Source organism: Harpia harpyja, chromosome W (genome assembly GCF_026419915.1).
Source record: "Harpia harpyja isolate bHarHar1 chromosome W, bHarHar1 primary haplotype, whole genome shotgun sequence".
NCBI lineage: Eukaryota > Metazoa > Chordata > Aves > Accipitriformes > Accipitridae > Harpia > Harpia harpyja.
In genome coordinates, this window is record NC_068968.1 from 666,571 (window position 1) to 686,022 (window position 19,452).

Consider the following 19,452-nt stretch of genomic DNA (forward strand, 5'->3'; position numbering starts at 1 on the left):
CAGTCCTTCAACAAAGAAATTGGAGGAAGGAGTGAGGGAACTTAGACAGGAAGCGGAAACTACCCGGTCCCTGACCTCCTCAGAACTTCGGGACATGTGGAAAGACTACAGCCGCCAGCCAGGTGAGCAGATTGCTGCCTGGCTGCTCCGATGCTGGGATAGTGGGGCCAACAGTCAGCAATTGGAAGATAGGAAAGCCCAACAGCTGGGATCCCTCGCTAGAAACCGGGGAATTGAGAAAGGAATTGGAAAAGAGGCAGCAATTTGCAGTCTCTGGAGATGGCTCCTCTCAAGTGTGAGGGCAAGGTATCCATTCAAGGAAGATCTTGTGAATTCCTCAGAAAAGTGGACTACCGCAGATGAAGGCATCCAGTACCTGAGAGAGTTAGCAGTGCTGGAAGTCATCTACAGCGATCTAGATGATGAGGAGGTCTCCAAAGATCCAGAGGATGTCCTGTGCACACAGGCCATGTGGAGAAAGGTGATTCAAGGTGCCCCAGTGTCGTATTCTAACAGCGTGGCAGCAATGTATTGCCCAGATATGGAAACACCAACTGTGGAGAAAGTGTCATCTTGGCTGTTAGGGATGCTCCAAGAAATCAGTCCTCTCCTGCCCCTGTTAGAGGGAAAGGGAGCCCAAGGCGCATGCCGCGTGGTGCAGTCTGGTTCTTCCTGCATGACCAAGGGGAGGACACGAGGAAGTGGGATGGTGAACCCACCTTTAAGCTGGAAGCCCGCGTACGTGAACTGAGAGGGAAGACAGCTGTTAAGAAGGGGTCACCCAAGAAGGCTGTCAGTGCTGTAGAGGCCCCAGAAAGCAATCAGCAATCCTCCAGGCATAGAAGAACTGAAACCACCTCCCTTGATTCTGGTGAGGGGACTTCTGGTCTGGCACCGCAAGGGTCAGACAGTGAATATTCTGATGAGGAACAGCAACAGAGGGTCCCTGCCTTCGGCCAGGAGGAGGAAAGGGATGACCGGATATACTGGACTGTGTGGATTCGATGGCCTGGCACATCAGACCCACAGAAGTATGAGGCTTTGGTAGACACTGGTGCACAGTGTACGCTGGTGCCATCAGTGTACAGGGGCACAGAACCCATCTGGATCTCTGGAGTGACAGGGGGATGCCAAGAATTGTCTGTATTGGAGGCTGAGGTGAGCTTAACAGGGGACAAGTGGGAAAAGCACCCCATTGTGACTGGCCCAGAGGCCCCTTGTATCCTTGGCATAGACTACCTCAAGAGAGGGTACTTCAAGGACCCAAAGGGGTACCGATGGGCTTTTGGTGTAGCCACTGTAAACACAGAGAAGATCAAACAGCTATCTACCCTGCCTGGCCTCTCAGAAGATCCCTTCATTGTGGGATTGCTGCAAGTTGAAGAACAGCAGGTGCCAATCGCTACCAGGACGGTGCACCGGCGGCAATATCGGACAAACCAAGACTCCCTGGCTCCCATCCTTGGGCTGATTCATCAACTAGAGAGCCAAGGAGTCATCAGCAAGACTCATTCGCCTTTTAATAGTCCTATATGGCCAGTGCGAAAGTCTGATGGAGGGTGGAGGTTAACAGTAGATTATCGCGGCCTGAATGAAGTGACACCGCCACTGAGTGCTGCTGTACCAGACATGTTAGAGCTCCAATATGAACTGGCATCAAAGGCAGCCACGTGGTATGCTACAGTTGATATTGCCAATGCATTTTTCTCCATTCCTTTGGCAGCAGAGTGCAGGCCACAGTTTGCTTTCATGTGGAGAGGTGTCCAATACACCTGGAATCGACTGCCCCAGGGGTGGAAGCACAGCCCTACCATTTGTCACGGACTAATCCAAACTGCATTGGAACAAGGTGATGCCCCTGAACATTTACAATACATAGATGACATCATCATGTGGGGCAATGAGGCAGAAGAAGTGTTTGAGAAGGGAAAAAGAGTAATTCAGATTCTTCTGAAAGCTGGTTTCGCCATAAAGAAAAGCAAGGTCAAGGGACCTGCACAGGAGATTCAGTTCTTGGGAATAAAATGGCAGGATGGACGCTGTCATGTGCCTATGGATGCGGTTAACAAGATGATAGCAGCTATGTCTCCACCAGCTAACAAGAAAGAAACACAAGCTTTCCTAGGTCTTGTGGGGTTCTGGAGAATGCATATTCCAGGTTATAGTCAGCTTGTGAGCCCTCTCTATCGAGTAACCTGAAAAAAGAACTATTTTGAATGGGGCCCTGAGCAACAACAAGCCTTTGAGCATATCAGGAAATAGCTCATGCAGTAGCTCTTGGGCCTGTCCGGACAGGACCAGATGTACAAAATGTACTCTACACTGCAGCTGGGGAGCATGGTCTCAACTGGAGCCTCTGGCAGAAAACACCAGGAGAAACCCGAGGTCGACCATTAGGGTTTTGGAGCCAGGGGTACCGAGGATCGGAAGCCCACTACACCCCGACTGAAAAAGAGATACTAGCAGCATATGAGGGGGTTCGAGCTGCCTCAGAAGTTGTTGGTACAGAAGCATATCTCCTCTTGGCACCACGATTGCCCGTGCTACACTGGATGTTCAAAGGAAACATCCCCTCTACACATCATGCAACCGGCACTACATGGAGTAAGTGGATAGCGTTGATCATGCAATGAGCTCGACTGGGGAAATCCAACCGCCCAGGAATTCTGGAAGAGATCATGGACTGGCCAGAAGGCAGAGATTTTGGAGCATCGCCTGAGGAGGTGGCTCGTGCCCAAGAGGCACCACCATATAATGAGTTATCAGAAGATGAAAGGTGTTATGCTTTGTTTACTGATGGATCCTGTCGTGTGGTAGGGAACCATCGGAAGTGGAAAGCTGCTGTGTGGAGTCCCACACGACAAGTCGTTGAGGCCACTGAAGGAGAAGGTGAGTCAAGTCAGTTTGCAGAAGTGAAAGCCATCCAGCTAGCCCTAGATATTGCTGAACGAGAAAAGTGGCCGGTACTCTACCTCTATACCGACTCCTGGATGGTGGCTAATGCCCTATGGGGGTGGCTACAGCAGTGGAAGAAGACCAATTGGCAGCGCAGGGGTAAACCCATCTGGGCAGCTGCATTGTGGCAGGACATTGCTGCCCGTGTAGAACACATGGCTCTCAAGGTACGTCATGTAGATGCTCACATGCCCAAAAGCCGTGCCACTGGAGAACATCGAAATAATGAACAGGTAGACAAGGCTGCCAAAATAGAAGTAGCTCAGGTGGACCTGGACTGGGAGCGTAAGGGTGAGCTATTTGTAGCTCGATGGGCCCATGAGAGATCGGGACATCTAGGGAGAGATGCAACATATAGGTGGGCTCATGATCGAGGAGTGGACCTGACCATGGAGGCCATCACACAGGTCACTCATGAATGTGAAACACGTGCTGCAATCAAGCGAGCCACCAGAGTAAAGTCTCCCTGGAACAGAGGGCAGCGGCTGGGTTTTCGATATGGTGAGGCCTGGCAAATTGACTACATTGGACCACTGCCAGGAACACGCCAAGGCAAGCGCTACATACTCACGATGGTGGAAGCAACTATTGGTTTGCTAGAAACATATCCTGTAAACCATGCCACTGCCTGAAACACCATCTTAGGCCTCGAAAGGCAAATTTTATGGCGACATGGTACCCCGGAAAGAATTGAATCAGACAATGGGACTCATTTCCAAAATAACCTCATAAGCTCCTGGGCAAAGAAACACGGCATTGAGTGGGTGTACCACATCCCCTATCACCCGCAAGCATCTGGAAAAATTGAGAGATATAATGGACTGTTAAAGACTATGGTGAGAGTGCTGGGCAATGGGGCACGGAAGCATTGGGATACAAATTTAGCAGAAGCCACTTGGCTAGTTAACACCAGAGGGTCTGCTAACCGTCCTGGTCCTGCCCAAACAAAACCCCTACATACTGTGGGAGGAGATAAGGTCCCCGTAGTGCACATGGAGAAGTGGCTGGGGAAGGCGGTGTGGATTTCTCCTCCCGTGGGAAAAGGCAAACCCATTCGTGGGATTGTCTTTGCTCAAGGACCTGGGTGTACTTGGTGGGTAATGCGGAAGGATGGGGAGACCCAGTGTGTGCCTCAAGGACGTTTAACCTTGGGGGAAAAATAATCTGTGATGTGAGTTGTATGTTGTAGGAAGTCATGTAGCAGGAATGACCTGAACTGCAGAGGAGTGAACTTCGCAAGGAACAAGAAAAGTGCATCGGTGACCCAAACCAAGCCGGTGTTGGTGCCCAACAATCGAACATACTGCTTCTCCTGTCCTGACCACTCATCTTGACGGATGGGGCCCAAGTCATAACCTGTGTGTGAACATCTTGAGGAGTGGAAGAAGCCCATAGAATATCTATCTGTTAAAGGACAGGGTGCAGGAGGTAGAAATACACGGACGCCTGTAAAGTTGAAAGCAAACGACAGACGACCCTTTATTGCTAAAACACACACATATTTATAATCACATATTCTGCAAAGTCATTGTACACGTGCACAAGCATAGAATATGATTGGTTATACTATCTCTGTACATGCGCATAAACATAAGGCATAATTGGTTATACCAACTAAAACATGCCAAACTTGTCTCAGTCTAATTGGTCAAGATAAACTGCCGAATTGAGGTTCTTTGTGCCAAGTTCCCTTTATCGTGGATTGCGCACTTGTGTTCTTCTAATTGGCTTTATTATCATCTTTGTTCTTTTCTGTCGTCGTCTTTGTTCTGTTCAAGGTCTTCTAAAGGTGTCTGGAATGCTCTTGTGACTGTTAGCTAAATATGTTCCTACAGATAGGGGACAGTAGTTAATAAGAATGTATAAATCTGTATGTTGGGTATAAAGGTGGTTTAAGTATGTAGTTTCAGTTGTAAGTGTTGGTAAGAAGGGATTTCAGTAATGAGAATTAAATACAATGGCGTGGTTAGAAGATATATGCGTATTAAATTATGTGGGACCTGAGCATGACGTAAATGGTATGGAATAAGGGGTGGAGATTGTATTGGGTCTGGCTGAGATGGAGTTAATTCTCCCCATAGCAGCCCTCATAGTGCTGTGCTCTGTATTGGTAGCTAGAAAGGTGTTGATAACACACCAGTGTTTTGGCTACTGCTGAGCAGTGCTGGCACAGCATCAAGGCTGTCTCTCCAACATTTTTGCCCCCCTCAACAGCAGGCTGGGGCAGGGGAAGATCTTGGGAGGGGACATAACCAGGACAGCTGACCTAAACTACCCAAACAGATATTCCATACCATGTGACGTCAGCTCAGATATAAAAGCTAAGTAAAGGGAGATGGAAGGGGGGCATTTTTGTCTTCCGGAGCAACCACTGCGCGTACTGAAGCCCTGCTTCCCAGCAAGTGGCTAGACATCGCCTGCTGATGGGAAGTAAAGAAATATATAATTTGTTTTTCTTTGCGCACGACCTTTGCTTTCACTTTATTAAACTGTCCTTATCTTGACCCACGAGCCTTTTGTTATATTTTCTCCCCCCTGTCCAGCTGAGGAGGGGGAGTGATAGAGCAGCTTTGGTGGGCACCTGGCACCCAGCCAGGGTCAACCTACCACAGCTCTGAACAACATCTGTGAAATGATCCAGCACAAGAGCCTTACAAAAGAAAGTGCACTTTGGCAGGCGATGTAAACCTTTGTTCTGATTTCGCTTGTAATGGTCATATATGTTTGAACTGACATAACTCTGGGTACAATGATATCTGAAGAGTTGTAAGGCTTTATAACTGAGTTTTCTGCCAAGGGGACAGTGACATAGAGCTCCAACTTATAGTCTTTTTGCAGGATGAGATATGTAGCTAGATATCTTTTTTTAGATGTTTGCACTGGCAGTACTATATTTAGTTACTGTTCTTTGTGTATCACCAGAAAATAAACTCCAATTATATAAATTTATAAAGTGTCAGTTTGTCAAAGCCAAAACTTCATGGTAAGTATCTTATCTGGGAGGCAGGAAGCTTGTGCGAAGTCCCCTGGGGCTTACTGGTTGTTTTGAGGTGTGTCTCTTTCTCACTGTTGTTCAGGGGAACTGGAAAACAGGTGGGGTTTTTGGGGTTTTTTTTGTCATGGTATTGAACAGGGAAAAGTTTTAGATTTGAGGGTTTTGTTATATGGGAAAAACCTCCCATGACAAATTTCTCTTCTTTTTTCCATTGCTGTGAAAACCAAATGGGATGATTAAAATAAAACCAACTGTAATTAAGCTAGTTTAGTTTTAAGAAAGAATTTATGCATTTTTCAGCCATACTTGCAGCATTTGCGAATTCCAACTTTAAAAGAATGTCAGTTCAAAATAGGGAGGATATTTGACCATCTTGTTTTTCTTATCTGTTCGATAATGACTTACATCTGCTTTTTTTCCACCAGTTATTTGTAGTAGATGTCCAGACTGGTCAAATTACCAAGATTCCTATTCTGAAAGATCGTGAACCCAGCATGGTGAACCAGCAGGGTTGTGGTATTCATGCCATTGAGCTCAACCCCTCGAGGACCCTTCTGGCCACAGGTGGAGACAACCCCAACAGTCTTGCAATTTATCGTCTGCCTACACTTGATCCTGTCTGTGTGGGAGATGTAAGTGGGAGTATTTGGGGAAAGTTTATTCTGTCACTTACAAGAATTACTACTTTGAAATGCATAAGGTCAGAGCAAGGTTGAGACTTGGGAGTCTTGTAGTAGAGAGTGAATTTCTGAAAGCTTGAATACATTCCAGATTAAGTTGTCTTTTTTGACAAGATATCTTAAATATGAGTGAGTACATAAACAGGTGAGATGATTCTCAGGGTTCTGAGTCAGATTTCTTCTTCCTCACCCTCATTCAGGTCTACTTCAGATTACTTTTAAGCATTGAAAATATAACAAAATCTTAACTGTTAAAGTCTAATTGTGGTGATGACCTCTGAAACTAGTTTTAGTGAAAAGGCTCTTTTGAGAAATTGAAAAGATGATACAAGTTGTTCAGATTTTCTTCTTTTCCAGTGCAGCTTATGTATGTATTATTCTAGAGGCAGAACTTGGTTTTGAGGATTAGTTCTAACCCAGTGGCTTATGGCAGTTTGATAGACTCTGGTACTGCTTATATTTCTGAAACATCATGAGGCCTTTTTAAAATAGCCAGTCTTAAAAAGAAAAAGGCTGAAATGAGTATAGTGGTGTCCTGTAAGCACTTCTCTCTCACTTCTCCTTTTTGATTCGGGACTTCACATAGATGTTAACTACAACAGCAGAGGTCAGGTCAGAGTTTCTGCAGTAGCAGATAACCAGCTGCAGAAAGGCTTGACTCTGAAGATTTGTATGACTTGTTATTCATTTGTGTGCTGCTGTGACTCTGCAGCTTTTCAAACAGAACTAGAGCCTTATGGTCTTTTTTTCTTCACGGGTTTCTCACCTGCTAAAGAAAAGATTCTTGAAGTAATAGTCTTGAAAAATTAATCTGTAGGTCATATATTGTAAACATAATGTTTTGGTTACTTTTTATAGTAGGGATGTGCATTTGAGGAAATAGAAGTATGTAGCTAGTTTACAGAAGTAAAGAACACTGCTTTCAAAATGGAAAGTCTAAGTCCTTAGAATTGAGATCAATTTGTCCTTGGTCAGAGACCTGTTTTTCTATCACCTAATTGCTCTCTATTAATTATACACTTCAAAATGAAAAAAAATTAAAATTACTATTAGGTACTTAAACTGCTCCAGCTTGATACTGGAATCTTATCTGTATGTTTTTAATGTAGGTCTGTCCTTCTGAGTTTGTACTAAAAAAAAAAAAAGTGAAGAATACTTGTCTGCTTTGAGACCACTCCAGAATATAATGGCACAGAAAATCTGCTTTTTTTTTTTTTTTCTTTTAGGATGGACATAAGGACTGGATATTTTCAATTGCATGGATCAATGATACTATGGCTGTTTCTGGTAAAGTCAATTCCCCCCCAGAGTTTTATACTGATGTACAGCGCTTGATAGGTCTTAGGGAAGCACCTTTATCAAGGCATTTGAAACCACTTGGAACTACTTTGCCTATTTAAACCATTCTTGGTCTTAGTATAGTGCTTTGCTTTGTTTTATTCATAGGGCCCTGGTCTAGATTTGATTTTTTTTTTCCCCCCCTAGTATTAGAAGGAATGCTACTGTCTTTCCAGTAGGTGTTGCTTTGAGAGGGTGTCTAAACACAGTGAGTTAAAGGGAAGGATTCCACACAAGAAGAATAATTTCAAGAGGGGTGTTGGTTATCAGTTAATAACTTTGGAATACAGCAGAGCAGTATCGGTTTCCTGAAATCCTATGAAAGACTGATTAATGAAAACTCAGTTTGTTTTATCAAGCTATCAGTGAAGTCGTGTGTATGTGTATATATATATGCACACATACTATGGCAGTTAATACAGAAGGCTGTAATAGAAAAGGTCAGTTACTGACTTTTTAGTAACTAGCTGGATAATCAGTGTAACTTCATAAAGTATTACTTAACTTAGGTAAGGGCAGCAATACTAACATGCTGTTGCATAAATGTAGTAGTTTACTGCCTTTCTGTGCTGACAGGGTGTAGTATTCCGTACAGGGAGGTGTCAAACCGCAGGTGACAGAAAATTGTAACAGTCTCATATAAAAATCAAATACTTGAACTGTTAGTTCAGTAATATTTTTTCAAAACACAAAAAGTTAATCCTGGAGTTTGATTTTGAATTTAATATAAAAGTTGATCCTTGTAACTTTCCAACCCAAATATCTGCATTAAAAAACCCATTAAGCCACATTGTGTAGGGAAGAAATTGAGGTACATGTAAAATCTGTCAGAGCTGACTTAGATGGAAGTGAGTTGCCTAAACACCAGAAGGGATGGGTATAGGACCTTGGATTAAGCCTGTGTTGATCTATGAACCAAAGACATTCAGCTTTCTTCATCCAGTATTGTTAGTCTTATTGATTCATATTTTGGATTAATATCTTCAAATTCAGTAGAAAACCAAAATGAGCTCTTGCTTGTTCAGCCTCAGTTCCTGTGTTACATTCTTTAAACAAGAGGTTGCATGGGTTTAAAAAAAATTAGTACAAATTGTGGTTTGAAATAGCTGTTTCTGTTCAGTTCACAAATGTGTGTGTACATATCCATAAGCATACTGGCAGAAATCAAATGATCCGAAATTGGTGTAAACCCAACTGAGTTTTCTTGGAGGTTTTTGTATTGGCTTAACAGACTCCATCAATCTCAGCCTTGGTAAACCAGGCTGAACACGTAGGCTATTCAGTCGCCTCTGAGTTTATTCTATGTGTGAATCTCTAATGGTGATTGTTGTACAGGATTGTGGCTTTTGATGCATCCTAATCAGTTTGAAAACAGATGAGGTGATCTAGCTGCTTGGAAACCGTGTAGACAAACCAGTTGACAATGAGTTCACAATGTTATGAACTTTACAGCTCAGTAAAATAATGATTTTGTTAATAATTAATATATAGGCACCAACAGTGTGTTCAGTTAAAGTGATAGTATCCTTTCTTTCTTTCAGACCCTATTGTTTATTGCAGTTCCTTTTTTAAAAAGGGGAATTATGTATACGTGAAATGCTGTTATGGACTATTTCTTCAGGTTCCCGGGATGGTTCGATGGGTCTCTGGGAAGTCACAGAGGATGTGTTGTCCAAAAGCGATACCAGGCATAATCTCTCTCAAGTTCCTGTCTATGCCCACATAACACACAGGGCTCTGAAGGATATCCCCAAGGAGAACACCAATCCTGACAACTGCAAAGTCCGAGCATTGGCTTTCAACAATAAGAACAAGGTCAGTAAGATAAGCAAGACTGTTGAGAAGTCCTAAAACTGTCCATATGTATTAAGAAAAGAAAAAAGTAATTTAAATCAAATATACCAGAGAAGCAACCTAATATTTTTTCCCCTGATACTTTTGCATCTTTCTTATATGAGACGGTCATCTTTATCTGCTATGTCTGCTTCTGCCCCAAGTGCTTGGAGAAGTCCAGTAGAAAAAAAAAAAAAAATTGTATGTTTTCAGAAGGAACAGTTTTCTTGTGGATTTTTTATTTTAGACTTGCACCCTAAGGGGGGCAGACAGGGAATGTTTACAAGAAGCAGATAAAGCACCAAAACACCTCTTGCAGCTTGAATCCCACTCTTGAGTGCTCTTGTTGCTTTCCTTCTCCTTTTGTGAAGACCAGCTAATGTTCAGTCAGTTGCTGTTTTGATGGCTGAATTGTTACTGGATTGCTCAGCAAGTGAAGTGACTGACACACAGGGCAGGCACCAGTGCTTGCTTTGGTGTTATTTTGTTGGTGTTTGACAAACAGTAAATGTTAACCTCCCCCACGCTGATCTCTTGTTATTACTAGAGATTAATTGTACTGGGACAAGTGGGAGTAGCAATTCATCCCCCACTACTTTTCTTTCTGCCCTCAAAGAACAGAGAAGGTCTGAAGCAAAGGTGGGTGTGCTATCAGAAGCACAGTGCTCCTGCGGGCTTTATTTTTCACTATAGCTGTTAATTACTCCTCTGTGATAGAGACTTCATGTAGCTTTTTTTCAGTAGAGTAGTACCTGGAAAGAAATGTTTACTTTAGGGTCAGAATCAGTGTGGGAGCTGCTGTAGAGAATTGCCAACCCCAGCTTGTACTGTCTAATAATTCATTATTTGATTGTCTAACAAGATCTATACTTTTGAAAGTTATTTTTGGTTATTTACTGTTTTATTAACTCTTATTCTACCTGGCACCTTTGTGCTATATTGCATTCTATTGAGATCAATATAAAATGAAAATTTATCTTGATAAGCATGTACAGGATTATGGGTGAGTTCAATCTGGAGTATGCAGCCTGCCTAGTAGAGAGTGTGAGTTTGTAAGGACATCTATAATACAGAAACTAACTCACTTTTTTTTTTTTTTTTAATAGGAACTGGGAGCTGTGTCCCTAGATGGGTATTTTCATCTTTGGAAAGCAGAGCACACGTTATCAAAGGTGCTTTTCTGTTTGTTGGTATAAAATTTCAAAAATTGCCTAGCAGTTAAGGCTGTTCACTGTTCTTCATCTCCTTTAAATGCTTGAAGAAAGAGCAGCAGTGTTTGTAAAACACTTAAAAGCTTTATGTAAAATGAAATGCCCTAAAAATTAGAACTTGGGGAGAGAAACTTCCCACTCCCCTTATTCTGGAGGGTGGGAGGTGCTCTTAACTTTCTGCCAGTTCTGAGTGAGCTGAAGTGAACTGTTCCATAGAGTATGATGGATACTTGATTAGTAGTGTTCATAAAGGAAGTTGTACTTATTTAAGTGTAATTGCAGATCAAACCCAGACATATCTATGCTAGTGTATGAGGTAAGCTTTTTCAGCTGAGTGCTGATGTCTCTGTACACCTGCTGAAGAAATAACAGTAGCTTAGAAAGATGTAAAACAATTTACCAAAATGTCTATTGTTGTGATGAACTTATTTTTTTAGCTGCATTTTGGGTTTTTTTCACTGCAACTTTCTTGAACATAGCTTACAGAATTGTTCTATTAATGTTTTGCTCTTTTCTCATGATGTGTTGATTTGTCTTTCCTTTGTTTCCAGTTACTTTCCACAAAGTTGCCATACTGCAGGGAGAATGTGTGTTTGGCTTATGGTCAGGAGTGGTCAGTGTATGCAGTAGGATCACAGGCACATGTCTCCTTTCTGGATCCCAGGCAGCCTCCTCACAATGTTAAATCCGTCTGTTCCAAAGAACGAGGCAGTGGTAAGAAACTTGTCAAAGGGTGCTTCAAATGGTTTGCTTGCAGAAGTAGCTATTAAGATTGCAGTAAGATAAGCTTTTAATAAATAGGAAGGGTTTTTCACGTGATAGACTAAATCATTAATAGTATATATAGGTTTTGCTTTTATGACAGTATTCCTTGAGCAACCAACAAACCAAACTTAAAAGCAACTCTGAAATCTAATGATAGACAACATTAGTGCTTTTATGATCAACTAAATTGTACACTATCCAAATATTACTGAACTTTTAAAAGTGTGCATTTTACTTCTACTTATTTTTTTACTGTGTCTTATTCTGGTTTACTTAATCTCAAAGCAAATCCAGTCTTCGTACCACTATTAATACTGTCTATTCTTGTTTTTTTCTCTGGGAACAGAAAAAAGCATGTTGTCTGCTCTGTTCTATCATATTGGGAGTGTGCTGTGAGTGAATGCTTGCTTTGTAATTTTAAAGCCATAAGTGAGACTCTTAATTTTCAATGTGTATTTATTTGCTTTAAATATACAAAAGCTCACTCTTTTAAAAAAAAAAAGTTTGCAGATTTGAGTGCTGTTTTCCTTTTCTGATGTGGATGCAGTATGTCCAGTTGAACTTTACACCAGGGCCAAGCGTGAGGGCTTGCAGGGTGCATGGTCCCATAAGCTTCTTCCCAGACTCTTTGTTTTCAAGCATGAGAAGGCACTGTGCTGTGATGCCCATTTTAAACCATATTAATCCCAGACTAATAAGTTGCAGTCCTTATTTAGCTCTAGGCATCCATCTCTTCATTGGGCAAGTTATCAAAAGAGAATGCATGTAGGCAAGGATTAGGAAAGTTTTATTGATGTGGTTACTGGAGTTTGAACGGTGCTGTCTAGATAAATGTCAGGGTCCACTTTTTTTTCAGATATGGGAGAAGTTTCTGTCATATGAGAAAAGGTGCTTCACCAGCTCGTGTTTGTCACCTGAACATCTTACCAGCAACAGCCCTTGTCCTGACCCACTGTCAGCGAGGGCTCTGTGGAGGTCCTGACACTGTCACCCTTCAGTATCATAGGGAAGAAATACCAAGTCACTGGAGTGTGGTGCCCAGTGGTGACTGGTGGCTGAAAGCTTCTGCCTTGAATATGTGATTATCCCTGCTGGTGGGATGATCTATGTGTAGGTAGTATCTCTGGGGCGCTAGTTCATGTCTGGAGAAAGCCTTTGTTCAATGCTGGTTTTTGTTCTGCATAGTAGGTGGATTATTTTTTTTTGCATGGTGGTAGAGGCACTTAAGTAATATTAATTTCCAAGATACCGAGTGTTTCAACTTTCTATTGATCTCACTGGGACTTGGAGCAGTGCAGCACCTCTAGAAAGTAGGCTGTTTATTGATTTGCGGACTAAAATCTGGGTTGACTTTTAAGCGCTTTGAAGCGTTACCTGAATGTGCTTTCAGCTTCCAAATGCACCTGCTGAATGTGGTAAGTCCACATTAACTTCAGATCATTAGTGTTGTATACAAAAGCGGGTCAGAGAAAGGTTATCACTTAGACTGGAACTGGGGCTGCTTTTTACCTAGTGTAACCCTGTCTGTTCTACATGAGATAGTAGCTAATGCTTTTTAGTGCATCTTGTAAGTGTTGCTTTTCTTAACAGCTGTACAGGGAAATGCAGGCCCTGGACTCTAGTTCTTGATCTGCAAAAGCAACTGCTTTCTGCTTGACTGGCATGCAGTGCGATGTTGTGTGCCCTTGACTTTATATCCTGAAGGCAGCAATGTTAATGTAGTGGACAGAGCTTGCGCAGCATGGACTCTGTGTCTACTATTTGTGTAGGACACGCTACTGCGTCTTCATTTCCTTCTGGGATTTTGTAGAGCCTCCCTGCCTCTCAGGAGTAAGACTCAATTTGCTGACCCAAATAGTCCAGGTCCACAGGTGGTAGAGTGCTGGGAATGTAGGAGAGCTTACTGTGATCAGTTCTAGGCACAGGTTGTGCTTTTAGTTTGATGGGAATTATATAATCTGAGGTATTTCAGCCCCTTAAGAGCCAATTTGAAGTGCTGTTCTTGAAAGCCTGTTCTAAACATCCTCTTAGTCATGGGTATATCATGGATTCCTTCAGTTAATTTTTTTTTTATTAGAGAAAGATCCGCAGTCATTCTGAATTTTATAGCTTTTTATTAATAAATTGCATTGAAAAGTATATGGCATCTTCTTTCATACTCCATCACCTGTTTCTGTTAAGTGTTCTGCTGGGTTGCTTGTCAAGAGCACTTTTGGAGCAAAAATAAGAGGAGGTCCCCTCTTATGCCTTTCTCCTCTTATCCAAGTGACTGCTCTTGCTGATTGCAGGGGGCTTGAAGCTTTCTGCATGTATTTGCCGGAGCCAGGCCCTTGTAATGGGGGGGGGGAGATGTCTCCAACTTGCTCAGATACATTTGTAGTTCTCTGAATTAAAGTGGAGATTCTTATATGAATCTGGTAAATCTACTTCAGCAGGCGTGAGACTTGCACAGTGGTTTCCCATCTATTAAGCCTGCAGCCAAGATTTCACCTCACATCTGGAGCATGACAATGTGGCCTTGCCTGTTCAAAGTGTGTGTCACAGATGCTGGTGGCTGTGGATGTAACATCAGGTTGTGGAGGCAGAAGGATGAGGATGTGTTTCTGGTTAGGACTCTGTAAAAAGGGGAAGGGGAAACTCCCTGGCTGCATCTACACCTCTCGCATGTCTGCTGTCACGTGTACCGCTGGGTGTATTCCAGTATGTTACAAGTTTTGTGATGTTCAGTCCCACTTGGTATGGTGACAGCAGTTGGCATGTGGATGTAGCTGGCATAACTTGCTCTTTTCCCCTCCTGTTTGAATGCTTGTTTAGGCTGTAATTCAGTGGTACTTGAAAGAGGGCTTAAAAAGCCCTAGGGTTTATAACTTGGCATCATGTTGTGCAGGAAGGAAAAGCATAGATGTGGCGGGGTTTAATCTGCGTAGAAGAGTTGTTTGGGGTAGAGTGCTTACACAGAATAAACCTTTTGCACAATAAATAGAGATGAGATGACAGGACACTTTGCAAGTTCCTACATAATCTCCCCAAGACTACTTCCAAGGGATCCTTGTTTAGCTGAGGCTTCAGATTTAGATTTTGTGAAAACAAAATGTACTCTTTTACTCAATCTAATGGCATAACTGAATTGTGCTAGAATGTTTTGTTTGGACTGGAAACTTGTAGCTTCCCATGTGCTGGTGTAACATGGTGGTGCTTTGGTTGTAGGATTCTTAGTCTGTTTTCATTGCTGGGTGCTAAAGTGCCAGTTACAAAGAATAAGGTGTGCTTGTGTGAGAATATTTGAGCAGGGATAGCTTCAAAATTATTTAAGAGCCTGATCTATCTTAGTAGCAAAGTGACTAGTGATTATTATAGTTATACTTGCTTACAGCTAGCCTGTTGATCAGCAAAATGTACTTGGTGGCAGCTGGGACAGTAATTTTTCTCACATGGTCACTTATTGCAGCTTGGTAGCTAGATAGAGTGTGAGCTCATAGAGGAAACCAATGTGATGTTCTTTCCTCTGTTTGCTGCCATGTACTTGCTCATGGTGTGTTCACTTAGAGGCTCCTTGCAGACAGAACAAAGCTGCTTTTGACCCTAAATGGCTTGTGATCTTTGCTTCTCTGGCAGAGCTGGGGTCTGCTGAGAATGAAGCTTCTTACTATGCACCATCAGTGTAACTGATGGCCTCAGAGGAGAAGGGAAGTAGTATATGTAATTGAAGCTGCTGTTTCAATAGTATCAATGGGATTTATCTGCATTGCTCCATAGCAGTGGGGAAACTTAAGTGTTGTGGAGAATACTAGTAGGTAGTTCCTCTTAAAGAAAATATTAAACATCAAGCAGCAGCACTGCAGAGCCAAAGCATCCATCTTCCTTACTGCATTGTATGTCCCTTCTCTGTTTGACAGGTATTCGATCAGTGAGCTTCTATGAGCACATCATCACAGTGGGAACGGGGCAAGGTTCCTTATTGTTTTACGATATCAGAGCCCAGAGGTTCCTGGATGAAAAGCCCCCACGTGTCTGCTATGGACAGAAGCAGAAATTAGGAGGAAGTGAAATTTTGAAGTTGACTACTGGGAAAGGCTGGCTGGTGAGTAACTTGTAGCTATAGGAGACCCTTTACACAGGAGTGCCGTAGGGCTCGAGAACCGGTTCTTTTTGTAGTTATGGGAGCTATTGTATGAAATGCGTCCCAGTAAAACAGTGATCATCATGTAACTGATAATTGTAAACACGAAAAGCAAGAAGTGCTGCAGAATTGCTTTCTACAAAAGCTTTATGAAAGGGTATTGAATGGTTGGCTGCTTGAGTGTAAGGCATACTGACTACTGTTCTTATGCACTGATTCATAAAAACTAGATTTTATATCTTCATTTTTTAATGTAATCTAACTTCTAGTTTTCAGAACCTCAAACACAAAATACATTGTCTTCCTTTACAAATGTGCTACTCTAACGTGTTACTCAAAGTAAGAGAGATTTAACTTAATTGTGTGCGATTTTAGAAACTGGCTTCCTGAGGTAATGCCATGGCAGGCGCTCAAGTTCAATTTCCTGTATGTTATCATAAAGCAGTTAATGGCTTTTTCTAACTTCTCTCTATTATCTTTTGCATCATTATGATGTAACTTTAAAAACTGATGAAACTTGATATCTTCCTTACCCTTTACCTTCCCCCCTCCAATGTTTGACCCACATGTCCTCAGAAAAAGCTTCAGGACAACTCTGGTATCTTCAGGTTGATCTGTCTGAAGCTTCAGGGAGTAACAGAAAAGATCCCTTTTTAGGCTCTGGAAGCTACCTTCTGCTTTTGTGAAACAAGGTTTTGGGTTGGTTTGGCAACAATAACAATCTAAACTTTCCTTTAACAGAATCATGATGAAACCTGGAGGAATTATTTTTCTGACATAAATTTCTTCCCAAATGCTGTTTACACCCACTGCTACGACTTGTCTGGAACGAAACTCTTTGTGGCAGGAGGCCCCCTTCCATCAGGACTTCATGGGAATTATGCTGGTCTCTGGAGCTAATGATAACTTTATAAATGCTGATCTTTACACAGATTTCCACTTTTCTTTCCCTTTTTTAAACAACAAAATTCTGCAATGCTATTGATTTCAGATTTAAATGCAAGTTATTTTTTGGTATTCTGTTGGTCTCCAACAGTCTTGTACATCTTTTTGAACCAGTTTTTTGCTTTAACCTCCTTGATCCTTTTATATGAAGGGTTTTTTAAATCCCTTTTTTATTGTATTTACTCCAAATGACTCTTCCCCCACATTTAGGCTATCTTGGCCACGTGCCCCCTCCCCTACTTTGCTGTGAGGTAGGATTCCTTTCTTATAGAGTGGTTGCTCCCGAGCTTTCTGTGAAAGTCTAGGGGCTGTGTGTCTGCAGATACTTTGTCAATTACATTACCTAGAGGACTACTTGTAATTAAAAAATATTAAAAATATTTATAAGAGATAAGCTACTACTTTATCTGCAGAGCCTGGCCCTGGCCTGGGTTAATCTTATTTTTTAAAAGTACAAGTCTAATGACACTGTTTATACATAGAGGAATACGGTAATTTTAAGCTGTACTCATTGGAGCCCAGGGGCAGATTCCCCAGGAGTATTGCCCATCAAGCCCAAACTGCAGAAGTGCAGGAGTTCTCAAAAGTACATTTGTATTTGAATTGTAGTTTTCAGCAGCGCCAGGAGCAAAAATGGATCTCTGTTCCTTCTCTGCCTGTCCCATGTATCAGCTTGCACAACTGAAGTTTGGGTAGGCTGTTCTGCAGCATGGCTATTGCAGGGTGACATTACATTGAGGGCCTGCAGAGGTGCTGAGAAGAAATGGGGGCTAGGGGCATGAGTGTTCTTATCATTCAAAATGAACTAAATCTATGTATTTTCCAGATGAGCCAAGGTTCCTTAGTATGCTGCTGCGGTAGCTCATGGGTTCTTCATAAACTGCCTAAAACCCAGGACCTTTTTTTGTCCCGGGTTGTGGAAACTTTTCCCATTTTAGCTGTTCTGGTTGGCCATCTCCTCTAATAAGCCAATGGAATAAACTGGGTTTTTTTTCTGCAAGGTTAAAGAGTGCATCTCGAACATGGCTAATGCAAGCTAGAAGCTTTCCATGTAGCAAGATAACTTGCTGTTAGCTCACATTGTGCTAGCATCTGCTGTCATCCTGCTTGCTATAGGAGATGCTCAGTCTTTCCCCAAATCCCCTGCTGCCTTCTGCGTTCAAACTCCCTCGAACTTCATGTGGGACTGGGTGGGGAGAATAGGTCCAGCTGTGAAGCATGTGCATTCCAGGGTGATGGTCTGTTGTGGTTTAAGCCCAGCCAGCAACAAAGCACCACAAGGCCACTTGCTTACTCCTCCCCCCCAGTAAGATGGGGAGGAGAAAATATAAAGAAAAGCTCTTGGGTTGAGACAAGTTCAGGGAGGGATCACTCACCAATTATGGTCACAGGCAAAAATCAGACTCAACTTGGGAAAAAAACAAAATCAATTTAATTTACTACCAATCAAATCAAAACAAGGATAATGAGAAGTAAAACCAAATCTTGAAACACCTTCCCCCTACCCCTCCCTCTTTCCTGGCTCAACTCCACTCCCAATTTTTTTCTACCTCCTCCCCCCAGCAGCACAGAGGGATGGGGAATGGGGGTTGTGGTTAGTTCATCACACATTGTCTCTGCTGCTCCTTCTACCTCAGGGGGAGGACTCCTCACTCTTCCCCTGCTCCAGCGTGGGGTCCCTCCCATGGGCTCCAGTTCTTCACGAACTGCTCCAGCGTGGGTCCCTTCCACAGGGTGCAGTCCTTCAGGCACAGACTGCTCCAGCATGGGTGTCGTGGTTTCAGCCCAGCCGGTAACAAAGGACCACGCAGCCGCTCGCTCACTCCTCCCGCCCCCCTCCGGTGGGATAGGGAGGAGAATCGGAGGAGAGAAAAGGAAAAAAAAAAAACCGGAACCTCGAGGGTTGAGATAAGGGCAGTTTACTGGGACAACAAAAAAAAAAAAAAAAAGAGAAGTTACAACAACAACGACGGTACTAATAAAAGAGTATACAAAAGGAGTGATGCACAGTGCAACTGCTCACCACCTGGAACCGGAACCCGATGCTCCGCCACTTCCCCCAGTGAAAGTCGAGAGAGCTCCCCCCAGCCCGCTCCCCATTTATATACTGAGCATGATGTCACATGGTATGGAATAGCTCCTTGGCTAGTTCAGGTCAGCTGCCCCGGCTATGCCCCCCCACCTCCCAGGTTCCTGTGAAAATTAACTCTATCCTAGCTGAACCCAGGACATTATCCACCCCTTATTCTATACCATCTACATCATGCCCAGATCTTACATTTTCCAATCAACCACTACCACTTTCCTTGTCTTTCTTATATATATATATATATGTATATGGACACCCCCCACACACACACACACAAATAGTATTCCCTTAGTTGATGGGCTATCCTGACGTGCGGAAAACAGACTCCACAATCAGTGAGATTGTAAAGTAGGTATGTTTATTCAGCGCTGGGCCGCACGGGGGGTAGTCCCACCAAAGTCGTGCACGCCGCACTCGGCAGTTTGTCTCAAGTTTATACAGTCAAGTGTTACATATTCACAATACACCTATACATATGCATGACCTATCCCACTCCATATTAAAATTAGCTCCGAGAGGTC

General features: G+C 42.8%; 1 protein-coding gene across 2 annotated transcripts in view; it reads left to right on the forward strand.

Moving 5' to 3' along the window:
• The window catches only part of DCAF12 (DDB1 and CUL4 associated factor 12), a 32,636-nt gene extending 14,096 nt beyond the window's left edge, over positions 1 to 18,540 (forward strand). For both annotated transcript variants that reach the window (XM_052775215.1, XM_052775216.1), the window contains exons 3-9: positions 6,376 to 6,582; positions 7,857 to 7,917; positions 9,590 to 9,783; positions 10,908 to 10,973; positions 11,564 to 11,726; positions 15,674 to 15,858; positions 16,639 to 18,540. In XM_052775215.1, the coding sequence (XP_052631175.1) occupies positions 6,376 to 6,582; positions 7,857 to 7,917; positions 9,590 to 9,783; positions 10,908 to 10,973; positions 11,564 to 11,726; positions 15,674 to 15,858; positions 16,639 to 16,797 (1,035 nt within the window). In that variant the 3' untranslated portion in view covers positions 16,798 to 18,540. The remainder of the gene's footprint in view (positions 1 to 6,375; positions 6,583 to 7,856; positions 7,918 to 9,589; positions 9,784 to 10,907; positions 10,974 to 11,563; positions 11,727 to 15,673; positions 15,859 to 16,638) is intronic.
• The last annotated feature ends 912 nt before the right edge of the window (positions 18,541 to 19,452 follow it).